Raw genomic sequence first — 14,416 nt, 5'->3', positions numbered from 1 at the left:
ATAAAAATAAAGGTATTGTGTCCACCTACAACTGAAAAAAAAAAAACTTTTTTTTTTTTTTAAATGGAGCATTGAGGATGAGGCTCAGTGGTTAAGTACTTAAGTACTCCTGGGTTCAATCCCTGGTGACCCCACCACCACCAAAGAAACCACAAAAAACCAAGAAGTAAATTGACTAATCCAGAGTTTGTTATACCACTTGAGAGTAGTCTCTATTTTGCCATAATGCTTTCTAAAACATTATAACTGCATTTTAGAGATTGTGGTGGATGAACAAAAGTGTATTGAATCTACCCTTTGGATTGGGGTATGAGTGTCAGGAATTAGTTGAGAGACTGTTAGGAAATGAGTTAGAAATTTGATTGACCATTTTGTGGTTTTTAATCAGCTGTGAATGTTTATATACATACAATTCACCCTGGGTTTGGCAAAATAGACTTGTTGAACAGTTGGCATATTCATTTCCTCATGCAAGTTTTAGAGTTCATTCTTTTAATATTATTACCTTATGATATTTTTACTAAGTATGTAACCATTGAGTTTTTCTTTTTTAACCCATTGAATTTTTCAATATCCTTTAGTATTTTTAAAATTGAGGTCATAATGCAATAAGACTGATTTGTCATAATCCATTTTGTATTTATATCTAGTACTTAGGTATACTGAAGGAAATAATATACTTTTAATTTTGTCTTTTTAAGGGTCAGGGTACTGATCGGCTACTTTCAACAGAATCTCATGATGAAGTAACTAATATTCTTCTTCAGCAACCATTGGCCCTTGGATACTTCGTATCAACTGCCAAAGCGGGTCCATTACCTGACTGGTTCTGGTCAGCATGTCCTCAAGCACAATATCAGTGTCCCCTTTTTCTTAAGGTATTACCATTTCTGTGCCAATTTATAAAGAATCATATTTGACAACTTGACTTATGAGAAATACAGAAGTGGCTTTTTGAAATTTTATAGCTTGTTTAAGTGTTTAATTAAATTGCCACAAATGACTCTAAATATCACACACAGAATTATCTACTTATGAAACAACTCTAATTTTTAAAATTTATATTGTTGTGGTATTTTCAACTGTACACACTAGAGCTTAGAAAAACTTATTTCTTTCTAATCTTCTCATTTTCTAGATGGGCATATTTTAGTTTCAACTTTTGTACCATGTTCATATATACAACAGTTGAAGATCTGAACTTTTTTTTTTTTTTTTTTTTTGTGGTTGCTGGATTGAACCCAGCGCCTCACACATGGTAGATAATCATTCTACCATTAAGCTATATCCCTAGCCCTTGATAATATTTAATGAGAGAATATATTTAAGAGTGTCAGCCAAAGTAGTAGTTTTATCCTATGATTTCTTCCTCTTCTAGTAGATGTGCAAATCTCATTACAATGTTTAAGTTCAGAAAAACTCACCTATTCAAAGTCATAAATTGGCAGTAGACTCAAGATTGAAACCTGGATCTTTTAATTATTATTAAATTATGTTTTGAATTACATCATATCTTATTTTCATTATTCTTCATTATTTTGAGGATTAAAAGATTCAGTCTTGCCAGGTGGGGTGGTACATACCTGTGGTCCCAGCTACTCCTGAGACTGAGGCAGGAGAATTCCAAGTTTCTATTTCATATTTCACTAGTCATGCTAATTTAAGTATTTGTTGAGTACTTGTTGCTTGTAGGGCAAAAATTAGATAGTATGCTTTAGTTTATATTATATTTTTAGTGGTTATCAAACCTATAGCCCTCTTGCTCTCTTCCTACATCTCCTCCCTGTCTGTCCCTTCCATTCCTCTTCTTGCTTTGTCAGGGCCTTGCTTTGTTGCCCATGCTGACCTCAAACCTTGGCTCAAGTGATACTCTTGCTTCAGCCTTTCAAGTAGCTGGGACTACAGGCCTGTTCCACTTGAGTCCTTCTTGCAGAACAGTTGAAGATCTGAACTTGTTTTTTTTTGTTTGTTTGTTTTTTGTTTTTTGTTTTTGTAGTGAGGTGGGATTGAACCTAGGGCCTCGTGCATGGTAGATAATCACTCTACCATTGAGCTATATCCCCAGCCCTTGATAATATTTAATGAGAGAATATATTTAAGAGTGTCAGCCAAGGTAGTAGCTTTATCCTATGATTTCTTCCTCTTCCAGTAGATGTGCAAATCTCATTACAAGAACACCTTTCCAAGAGATTTTCTGCTGAATAGTCCTTGGAGTCTCCACAAAACAAAGGGTTCTTTAGATCTTTGGGAAGTGGTGTACATGCTTTCTGCCCCCTTTTGTAGTCACAGTGCATGTATACACACTACAGATTCTGAAAATAGTAACATTGTTTACCTAGCAATTCCCAAATCTATTTTAATACACAAGAATAGGATTGTTTAACACCTGTTTGTAATTCATGACCTTAGTGTTTCAGGGCACATTTTTTTTTAGGAAACACTACTTTACAAAAAGTCCAAGGGACTATCCAGATTCTTTTCTACTCAATATTTATTTGCAGAGAGGATAGTGTAAAGTGAGCATTCACCCTCAGATACAGTGTAACAAGATTAGGACTTCTGATTCTGAATTACCAGGTAAGGCATAACTTACCATAATTTTGTTCACCTTGTTTTTCATACATCCCATTTTAGTTGTATACTATAGGCAATAAAACCACCTGATGTGTTTCTCTATGCTTGGAGAAATAGTGGATTGTTACCTAGATGGTTAAAAATAATTTTATCATAGGGATTAAGAGCACTGGTACTAATTAATATTAATTTAATTTGTAGTGATCTGCCATGTGGGACTTGTTTTTAACTCAAAAATCAAAATAGTTCGGATATAAACATTTTAAATTATATTCCTGAATATACCTAACAAGGGTTTATACATGTATACAACTGGAAAGGAGAGAGCTTGTAATTTTGAGTACTTTTTTTTTTTTAATATTTATTTTTCAGTTATAGGTGGACACAGTGTCTTTATTTTACTTTATGTGGTGCCTCATGCATGCTAGGCGAGTACTCTACCTCTGAGCCACAATGCTAACCCATGAGTACTTTTTATAGTATATAGAATAAGATCTACGGAGAGTTTTTGTGGTGAATACCATCACTATCTTGTCACACTTTTTAACACTATTATACATATTTAATTACAAATTATTACTTGCATTTAGTTGAAATGTGAAGAAGTAGCAATTCCTTCCGCTCACCGTTCACAGCCATACTTAAATGGATATGCCAGTTCTTAATAAGCCTCTGTTATGAAATGTATTTATTATGTTTATTGCATCCTTAAACATTTACTTTATGCATCTAGGCAAATTAGACTTAGAAAATAGTTGAAAATCCTTTTTAAGGATTAGTACGAGGTTTTATAAACAGTAAAATTAAAATAAGGAAGATTCAGTATATTTTGCACTTAAAAATTACTTCAATAATGAATGAATTCAGCAAGGAGAGCAAGCATTTTTGTAGTGGTTCCATTCATAACATAGTACTAAAATATATTTTCATTAAGAAAGATACATTGGGAGAATAAGGTAAAACTAGAGAACCAGTCTTTTCCCATGTGGCTTACTGATTCCCTGTTCACATTTTTAGGCCTCTTTGCACCTCCACGTGCCTTCAGTGCAATCTGACGAGCTGCTTCACAGTAAACACTCCCACCCACTTGACTCAAATCAGACTTCAGATGTCCTCAGGTACTGCTCTTTTACCATTATTTGTTCTCCATTGCAACTTTAAAAGAACATAATGTAAGCCAGGCATGGTGGCACAGGCCTATAATCTCAGGGACTTGGGGAGGCTGAGGCATGAGGATCCCAGGTTTGAAATAAGCCTCAGCAGCTTAGCTCTAAAGAAAAAATAAAAAAGGACTGGGGATGTAGCTCAGTGGTAAAGTGCCCCTGGGTTAAATCCCCAGTACCAAACAACAACAGCAAAGAATATAATGTTGATTCTTGATTCTTATGCATTTTCCTCAGTTTTGGCAAGATTTCATAGGTGTTTACCCTTAGATCTTTTTGAGATTTTTTTTTTTTTTTTTTTTAATGGTGCTGGGTATTGGATCTATGATCTTACACATGCTGAGCAAGTGCTGTACCATTGAGCTACAAGCATCCCTCGCCTAAGAACAGTTTTTCATGAAATTAATTATCTTTCTCCCCAAGGACTTTTGAGGTGCTTTGAATCTTAGATACTATAATTGAAAACTACTTCTGAAATTTATACTGGAAATAGATAAATGACTTACATTGTTTATTTGCTTTTCAGGTTTGTTTTGGAACAGTACAATGCACTCTCCTGGCTAACCTGTGACCCTGCAATCCAGGACAGACGCTCATGTCTCCCAATTCATTTTGTGGTGCTGAATCAGTTATACAACTTTATCATGAATATGCTGTGATCTTCATTTGTTGGAACTTTGCAAGAAAAGAACAAGGAAAAAAGGATATTTTGCTGCAGGATTAAGTTATAATGTTCTCAGTGAAAGTCATTTGTGATGGGGTCTAATTCTTATTACTTCAACAAATATTGTTTTGACTTGGGGGGAGGGGCTATAACCCTGCTATTTTTCATTGACTCTACTGAACTCTTTAGGGATGATGATTGATCATACAAAACGTATTATAACATTTTCGTAGCAAAAATTAACGTTTTTTTTTCCGGTCACAGTATTTGTGAAAAGTAATGAGCCATAGTACCCAGTCATGTTAAATGAATATTAAAAGCATGGAGAGGAAACATGAGGAACAATGATTTTCAACATATGGCTTTAGAACATCAAGATGTTCTTGTATTGGATTATAGTATCTAGTATTCAAAAATGCCTGCATCTCTTATTTATTGTAAGTTTTTAAATGTATAAATTGTCTTATATTTCTTAACCTCTTTTATAAAAATTTTCCTAGAAGGTTTATACTGCCTTCTTGCTTTAAAGCAATTGGTCTAAAATATATGTAATCGTCTTAATTAAAAAGTTGCAGTAGGGTTGCTTTTAGAGTATTATTTTTTTGTAACGGGGTGGGTGGGACAGTAAATTTGTATTGTCTCAATGTACAGTTTAATGGGGATAGAGGGGGAATAATGTCCATACCATTGTGTGTGGAGGATTTACAGCTAAGCTGTAGTTGCAGAGTACATGTACAGTAATGAAGTTCACTGTGTTTATAAATTGAAAAGGTACCGGGTCTTACAGCATTTTATATATCACATCTTTACAGAATAACATGATGGCAATATACAAGAGATATTGTTAGGTGGTTTAACTTAGAATAAAATGAGAATTCTTCAGTTATATTTTGTACTATGGTTTAGGGCTATGACTAATATTTCAGGCCATTTCCAGTGAAAGAAACTTAGTTTTACAAGAAAAACATTTGCTACTGAATGCTTAAACTAATTTTGGTGTTTAATGTTACATGCTTAAATTTTTTTTCAGTTTTAACAGTGGCAATTTAGGCATGGGAATATTATTAATTATGAAGTTTATCTGCAGGATCTGCTATAAGGTTGAAATTTAGCCCAGCTCTAGGCATTTTACAAATTATTTTAAGAGCAGTCACTCTTGATTGTTTGACTTTTTTTTTTTTTTAAATTAATGATTGGGAATGTGTGTGAGAGTATGCATATGTATGGGTGTGTGTGTGCAATCAAACTGTGGTGTAAATAGATTCTCAGTGAATTCTGGTATTCAGACTCTATTCCACTAGTGAAAAAACCATTTTCTAAACTTAACCTGTTTCCCTTTGCCTTTTTATTTATTTAATTTTCTTGGTTTGGAGATGGCAGTCCCAAACACCAGAGTCTGTACTTTTCTATAACACAGCTCAAATTAAGGTAGGGCATATGCCAAGGAGGTTCTCACCTCCCTAAAGAAGGGACTTGAATTTTAGGGACTTTAATTCACCCCTTCCTTCAACACAGCTTTCCCCCTTCTTGTTTGCACATGCCAATATAACTGCTTTTATGCAGGCTTTTACCCCCTTGAAAAATCCTTTCTACAGTGCTGCTCACAAGAGAGCCCAAGTTAGCTTTCTACCTGCATTGCTGACTTGAATTCACAGTCGCCAAGTCTACCTAATCTTTCTTAGAAGCAGTCTAGCAAAATTCTTATTTGTATGTTCACTAATTATCTACAAGGATGAAATCAGTTGTATTTACAAAACTCTAATTCAGTGTTTTTTTTTTTAACTGAAACTTGTTTTGTAAGTACTATATGCCTAGCATAATATCACTTTCTTATGAACAGTATAACTTCTTCAAATTGTGTACATGAAAACATAAGCAAGTCTTTTTTCTATTAAAAACAAATTTGGTGACAAAAGTTTTCAATCATTAAGATTATAATGAAATCCCAGTGGTCAGCCTATTTTGATATTAAATTTAAAGATCACATCTCTGCATATGTTTTTCAATTATGCTAACACACCACAGATTATGTTGGCATGTTTTGTTCTGTACTTTCTTAAAAAAAAATAAAAACAAACTTGTCTGAGATTTGAGGGAAAAGATGCTTATTTGGAATTTCTATAAAAAGAGTATTTTTTTTATATACTTAGCTAATAGTGACTTTAAAAAATAAAAGTTATATTCTCAGTTGTTTGAAAAATTGCTAACCTACAGTAACCAAACCTCAGTTTGAAAATAGATTTTTTAAAAAATTATTCCCTGACAGTTTCTTTTATATGGAGCCATAAGGAGGGAACCCAGTATACAATTCCTTTTTATGTAGGAATCAGGGAATAGTTCCCAAATATACAGGATTTACTGATAAAACTTTTCTTCCCTTCATATATCGGTTCACACTCAAATAGAAAGTTATTAAATAGCCATTAGAAAAGGTCAGTTGACTTATCTCAGAAAAAAAGAAATTAAGCATTTTGTGCAGGATGATGGATCTGACTTATTAATGTACTGTCACAGACAAGTATGGGTAGTTTTGTTTTACTTAAATAAGCAAGCAAAATATTATACTTTGTACCAGTGAGTTATGAACACCTTGACTTCTTTGTTACAGTGCTAATGTCTGTTCTTTGTGCAGTTATCCATTATGAAGCAGGGTGGAAGTTCAGTATTTTGGCATTTAAAAGATTAGTTATATAATGTTTGCTTCCAGCCAGTGAGAAACATCTAGCCATACCTTTCTTATGCAAGCCATTCAGTTATCAGGACTGTGAATTAACACTGTATGAATAAATTTCTGTACACCTTATTGTTTGGCCAGAAGGCCACCAAGTGTACTTATATGTAATCCTTAAATTTTAAAGTAGCTGTAATTTTTAAATATTTCTAAACTTTTCTTAAACCACTAAAATTAAGCTCTTACTACTTAGTCAACTATCCTCAGCTGTATTCGTACTCAATTGTCAGTATGGCACAGATTACTGTATTAAAATATTCTCTTTTCGTCTTCATATTTACCTTCGGAGGTAATTTTTTAACTTAATGTGTTACTACAAAGATTTGCAGATCTTTAATCAAGCACTATGTTAATACTGTAATATCAAAATACTATGTTGCATTATTTAAAATGTTCAAATTGAATAGATTAAAAGGAAGTTTTTAAATGCTATTGCATCATATAATTTGCTACTCATCCACTATGGCATTGCATATTAGTCTATTAATACACTTAATGTTGCATGAGTGATATTTTGGTCTGGGTTTCCTCTTAATATTTTAGTTTGTCTAAATTAAGGAAAAAAAATGTTTTTAACATATATATTTTTGTCCCATCCCTCAAAAATCAGCTGGAAATCTTAAAACTTTTGTTTTTTCTTGGTGTTTTAATGGGCCCAGAACTGTGGTTTAAATTTTTTATATATGTTATTTTATTTTTTGTGGAGTATAAATTTAAAAACTGGATTTGGGACCTAAAATACTCCTCAGGTTGATATATTCATGAAGTTTTAAAATAGCTTTAGTTTTCAAAGTAAACTGGATATGTGGACCTTAAAAGTTACTGAGTTTAAACTACAAATTGTAACGTCATTACTGGACATGTCAGCATCAACCCTCTCAAAATGGCTTGGTCACTTTATGAAGGGGCGTTTTAAAGTTGTTGTTTAGCAGTGACATTTAATATGGTCCAATTGCTTTTCTTTTTAACGTGACAAAAAAGAATAAGGAACAAACACTATTGCTGCCGAATGCCATAACACTGAGTTGTACAAATTGTGATTGAGGAAATGAAAAGGTTTATACTTTTTAAAAAAAAAAAAAAACTTCAAATGGAATAAATTATTCATGAAGCCTTCATTGTGGTGTCTCATTCTGTTGAAAATATTTCCATCTTAAAACATTTTTGTCTCTTGAGTAAGAACATATCCCAAAAGTATTGTGGTCATTTTGAAATAGTTCCTCCCAGGTTTGCCACAGACTGGCTGTGAATTCAGGCAAAACGCCTAATCTTTATAATTTCAATTCGCTCATTGGTAATTGAACACAATAATGCCCAGCCTTTCTTTTTTGGGGTGGTGCTGGCAATTGAATCCAGGGTAATGTGCATGCAAGGCAAGCACTTTACCAACTGAGCTATATCCCCAGCCCAATAACCAATGTTTCTAATCAGCTTTGTGAACCTCAAAGGAAGATGCAAAACAAATTTTGACAATTATAAAGATATGAAGGATGATTGTTTAATACCCAGTGTTCTTTAGAAAAGTCAAATCCAGAATGGAGACTTAGAAAGCTGCTTAAAGGTGGTGAAAAGGACTTTTAAATATGTTTTTAGCAAGAAAAAGGATGGAGAACACACAAAGCATAAACTAGTCCAAATTTATCCCCCCCACACTTTTTTTTTTTTTTTTTTTTTGGTACTGGGGATTGAACCTAGGGGCACTTTAACCATAGAGCCACTTCCACAGCCCTTTTTATTATTTTGAGACAGTCTTACTGAGACTGACATTGAAACTTGCAATCCTCCTGCCTCCACGACTTCCCAAGTCGCTGGAATTACAGGCATTCACCACCATACCCACCCAACTACTTTACCTCCTTCCTGTCTCAACCCATTCCAATTTAAAAAATTAAAAGATATATATGTAAAGGGCTGGAGATAAGCTCAGTGGTGTAGCACCCCCTGATTTCAATTAGTAATAAAAGAAAATTCATGGTCTGGGGATATAGCTCAGTGGTAGAGCACTTTCCTATCATGTATAAGACTTTGTGTTTGATCCCTAGCATCACCCCTCCCCTCCCCCCCAAAAAAGAAAACACTTGAAATTATCAAGCTCTAAAATTTAAGAACTATGCTTTTAATGGAATTCCAACCTAAGGTAACTGATTTCAAGGAGCTTTTTGCTCAAATCTCCATATCCACATGAATTATATCCTGGGTTGTGAAAGAACTTGCAAATGATTTCAGAAATGCTGTGGAAAAATTAAAGATAGTGAAAAAAAATTAAAGATACTGAAAAAGGAGGGGGGCAACTTTTCTAGTTTTTAAGGTTTTTAAAAGATAGGTCCCAGAAACTACTAGCAAATTTATTTGACTTAACCAACATTAAAAGCTGGTATAGTTTCACTAAAATAACAATAAAATAATTGATTATGTATTATAAATCTCTGATCGTAAGTCCTCGGTTTACTGGGAAACATAGTTTTGTAAACATAATTAAACTCCTTAAAGTGGTATGACATAATGCAGTACATATACAAAAGGGAATAACTGACATCAATCTCATTCCCTTGACAACGTTGATAAATTGATATATTACGGCAATGGACATTTAATAGCTTATTTAGTGAGGTTCAATATGTTTGAATCTGAAATTCAACATACCAGTATTAAGTGCTGTACTCTACCATGGGCATAGAAAACATGGTTCCTGCCCTCAAAGTACTCACTTTCTGGTTAAGTCTTTTTATTTAAGTGCAATGTCTAAAGTACTGTGACTGAAGGAAGCAAAGGGTCTTCTGGAAACATAGTGGAGGGATACCTAATCTAGTGAAAGGTAGGTGATTTGTCAGGAAAAGGTTTCTTAGCATGGGAACACTGGAGGAACCTTAAAAGTAAAAAGGGGAATAGTTGGTAGAGTGCTTTACAAAGGTAAACAGTTGGTAGAGTGCTTGCCTTGCATGCACAAGGCCCTGGGTTCAATCCCCAGCATCCCCCCCCCAAAAAAAAAAAAAAAAGATTCAAAGGAATTTACTGCACAAAAAGATAATGAAAGACCTGCATGGGAAAAGGTACAGGAATAGGAAGAAGGAAGAGAAATGTGCAGTTCAAACTCATGAAAGACACCAGGCAGAAGCCCAAGTTGGAGACACATAAGGAAGGAGTCCAAGCTGGATAGAAGTCAGACCATAAAAATCTCTTGTCTTCTGAGCTCATCAACAAGAAGTTGAATGTTATTCCACAGTAGAAAAGTATTTTAGTAGCTGAGTTGATTTCTTAACTGGTTAAACAATCAGACCAAAGAGACTGGGTTGGTGGAACTGTCAACCCCCAGGGATGTCTCATGTTGAACTACAAGTGAAGATATGATCTGCTTAACCAAAGCTAAAGCAGAAAGCTTGTGTAAAAGTCAAAGATCTCGACAGGCTAAAACAAGGGAGATGTAAGATCAAATAGTTATAAACTATTTGAGAATAACTCTAAAAAAGTTCTAGGCTGAGAAACATGTCTTCTAAGGTCCATGTGTGTACTTGTAGATTTTATTTCCAAAGAGCATTGATTTTTTGAAGCTTATTTATGCAAAAACAAAAGCACATCATATACCTGAAACAGTACTTTAATGTGCTTTGCTTTTTTTTTTTTTTTTCCTGTTTCCTTATTCCTCCAGTCTAAGAAATAAAGTAGAGAAGAGTAAATCCAAGAAAGCCAGTCAAAAGAAGAATGTTTATCCAGGAAAGTCTTTTCTTTGACTTAAACAAAATATAGGAACTATATAATGTGTTTCATCAAACCTGACACCAAAACTTGTATATTATTTATGCTGCCATTTTAAGACATTAAAATTTCAGAGATATTAAAATGTGAGAAAAAACAGATTTGGTAAAAATATATTTTCTTGGCTGGGCACAGTAGCGCATGCCTGTAATCCCAGCAGCTCCAGAGACAGAGGCAGGAAGATCCAAAGTTCAAAGCCAGCCTTAGCTATTTAGTGAGGCACTAAGCAACTCGGTGAGACCCGGTCTCTAAATAAAATATAAAAAAGGGCTGGGGATGTGGCTCAGTGGTTGAGCACCCCTGGGTTCACTCCTCAGTACCAAAAAAAAAAAAAAAAAAGGATTATTTCCTTAAATACTTTTTAATAACAAAAAGGTACACCATCATAATATGAGCTAGTCCTACGAAAATCAAAGATTATGGGATTTATAAGCAACTAGATTTAGGGTTAATCTATAGGCTTACTATTTGCAATGAGAATCTGCCTAATTAAACATACAAACTGTAAGGTTATTTAAAAACTGATTTTAGTATAGTTGGCCTGAGAAGAAACAACTAAAACTTAAAAGCTCATGGTGGCACCCTCCTGTAATCCCAGTGACTGCAAGGCTGAGGCCAGTTTGGGCAATTTAGCTAAACCCTGTCTCAAAAAATAAAAAGGGCTAGATTTGTAGTTTAGTGGTGCCCATGGGTTCAACCTCATTACCACAAAGAAAAAAAAAAGTTCTTGGCTAAATCTTTTCTCACAAAAGTATCCAAATTCTATACAATGATTATCAAAATGATTTCACAAGTAAACACGATGTGTCAAGGATCTTAAAGACTTGAACAGCAGCATGGTGGTGCATGTCTGTGATCCCAGAGACTTGAGAGCCTGAGGCAGGATTGCAAATTTGAGGCCAGCCTGGGCAATGTAGCAAGACCCTGTCTCTAAATAAATAAATAAATAAATAAATAAATAAATAAATAAATAGGGCTGGAGATGCAGCTTAGTGGTCAAGTGTCCTTGGGTTTGATCCCTAGAAACAAGACTTCAGCAAGTTGATAGGGATAGAGTCATGAGTTGTAGCTTTCTAGTTTGAGCAACTCAAGCTGGTGGTGATAATTCACTAAGAATGGAAAGGGAGAGAGGAAGACTTTTTGAGAAAGCTACGTGTCAGCCCTCATCTCTGTGATACTCTTATTCAAAATGAATATAACTTGCTAGATGGAGATACTGGATCCGCATGTTTCTTCAGTGTTCACAGGATCATAAGCAGTGTTGGAAAGTATCTGAAAAATCATGTAATTCATACCCTTCCCTTCCACTTTCATCCTCCTTACTCTTCCTATGAAGATTAATAATTCCTATGAGATTAATTTCCACAATTCTAAAATGGAAACTTTTACCTACTTCAAAGGATTAAATGATATACTAGATATAAAGCACTTATCATAGTGCCTAGCAACTTTTCAACAAAGAAGTCGTTAATAATTATTAGCTTAAAAAGGAACAGTGAGCTGGTTGCGGTGGCACATGCCTGTAATCCCAGCAACTAGGTATCTGAGGCAGAAGGATCCCAAATTCAAAACCAGTCTCAGCAATTTAGCAAGGCCCTCAGCAACTTAGTAAGACCCTGTCTCAAAATAAAATATAAAAGAAAAACAAGGGCTGGGGATGTGGCTCAAGCGGTAGCGCGCTCGCCTGGCATGCGTGCGGCCCGGGTTCGATCCTCAGCACCACATACCAACAAAGATGTTGTGTCCTCGGAGAACTAAAAAGTAAATATTAAAAAAATTCTCTCTCTCTCTCTCTCTCTCAAAAAAAAAAAAATATATATATATATATATATATATGAAAGCTGGGATGTGACTCAGCGATTAAGTGCGCCTGGGTTGATTCCCTAATTCAAAAAAAAAAAAAAAAGACACTGATGTGTTTAGTGTTTAGCATGTGAGAGGCCTTAAGTTAAAAAGAGATTTTTTTCTTTTTGTACAGTTTGTAACCCATTAATAGACTGTGAAATCAATTTAAATATATAATGATTGGCCAATTTAAAAAAAGGAAATAGAACATGTATTCTGTGGAATGTGTATTATTTTATGAACGTTTGTTTCCATGCAGATATGGGTATGTGTTTTATCTATTTTAGATGGAACGTAAGTTTATACAACATGTGGATATATGCAAATGTGTGTTCTGGGTCACAATGTGAAATGTATTATTTGGGTTAGGTGGAAAAATTTTTGAGAAACATTGGAAAACACTCCAACACACAATTATTTTCTTCTTCTTCTTCTTTTTTTTTTTTTTTTTTTTTTTTTGGTATCAAGGATGAAATCTAGGTGCTCAGCCCTTAACCACTGAGCCATATCCCCAGCCCATCTTCTTTTTAGTTTTGAGACAGGATCTCACTAAGTTGCTGAGGCTGGCCTTAATTTGCCATCCTCCTGTCTGTCTCCAGAGTCAAAGGGATTATATGCGTGCGCCACTGCGTCACCATTAGTTGTGTCACCATTAGTTCTTTTCTTGCTGTGCTGCTCTTGTAAATTGAAAGTCAAACCTTTAGAGATTATCCCTCTGTCAATTAGAAAGTACACTGTACTTTATCTTTGTAAAATACTTTGGTTTGGGGCAGGTGTGGTGGCACACATCTGTAATTCCAGCGATTCAGGAATCTGAGGCAGGAGGATCTCATGTTTGAGGCTAGCTTCAGCAACTCAGCCCTAAGCCATTTAGCGAGATCCTGTCTCAAAATAGAAAACATGAAAATAAAAGAGGGCTGAGGATGTGGCTCAGTCGTTGAGCGCCCTTGGGTTTAATCCCTGGTACCAAACCAAACCAAACTTTTGTTTTCATCTCCTAGCAAAATACCTGGTAAATAGAAGGTGCCAAATATATGCTGACTAAACGAAGAACAAGAAATAGTTTGAAATAAATGCTGAAGATACACAGATTAGTGGATACCTTCTAGGTGATTAGACATCTTTTGAAAAGTTGTTCAAAGCTTTGGATCTTCTTTGCAGGCACTAACAATTTTGAACAGGAATCCCAGAGAATTCCTGAAATTTTACCCACCTTCCCGCAAGGACCTAAGGAAACTAAATTTATCCAAAAGGCGTTTTTTTTTTCTTTTGACTTCCGGGTGTGTGAGGTCGAAGAATGTAAGGCTTAGGGTTAGATTACTTTTCAAATTCTCCTACAAATCCTTGGATTTTATAATTTTGGTGCTGGGTAGGCACAGCCTCTGGTAGAGTTCGGTTGCGGTCCAAGAAGAGGAGGAATAACTTTAACATTTACACGGTGTGTCATCTGAATACCAGGATAATCCTGTGATAACGAAACTGAAGCTCCAAGGGGCTTGGAGATTTATCTGAAAGGTCCTGGAAACGCAAACAGAGCAAACCTTCAGAGGTGAACCTGGGCAGGGCAAGTAGGGTGGAGGAAGGGGCGGGCCCGCGCACGCGCACGCGCACGCGCACCGCTGCGTCGACGCCGACGTCTCTGGGTTTCCTTTTGCTGCCACCCTTCCTCTCAGTTCTGTACGGTGG

General features: G+C 35.1%; 1 protein-coding gene across 3 annotated transcripts in view; it reads left to right on the top strand.

Annotated features, from left to right (window-relative positions):
* Positions 1-4,803, top strand: part of MED13 (mediator complex subunit 13) — a 90,678-nt gene extending 85,875 nt beyond the window's left edge. For 2 of the 3 annotated variants that reach the window (XM_081272082.1, XM_081272081.1), the window contains exons 28-30: positions 702-878; positions 3,592-3,692; positions 4,264-4,803. In XM_081272082.1, the coding sequence (XP_081128208.1) occupies positions 702-878; positions 3,592-3,692; positions 4,264-4,396 (411 nt within the window). In that variant the 3' untranslated portion in view covers positions 4,397-4,803. Of the gene's footprint in view, positions 1-701; positions 879-2,501; positions 2,578-3,591; positions 3,693-4,263 lie in introns of all 3 variants that reach the window. The other variant, XR_014019443.1, reaches the window with a different exon arrangement.
* The last annotated feature ends 9,613 nt before the right edge of the window (positions 4,804-14,416 follow it).

This window comes from Spermophilus citellus, assembly GCF_964194105.1.
Source record: "Spermophilus citellus genome assembly, chromosome: 17".
Taxonomy (NCBI): domain Eukaryota; kingdom Metazoa; phylum Chordata; class Mammalia; order Rodentia; family Sciuridae; genus Spermophilus; species Spermophilus citellus.
This window is presented reverse-complemented; position numbering and strand designations above follow the sequence as displayed.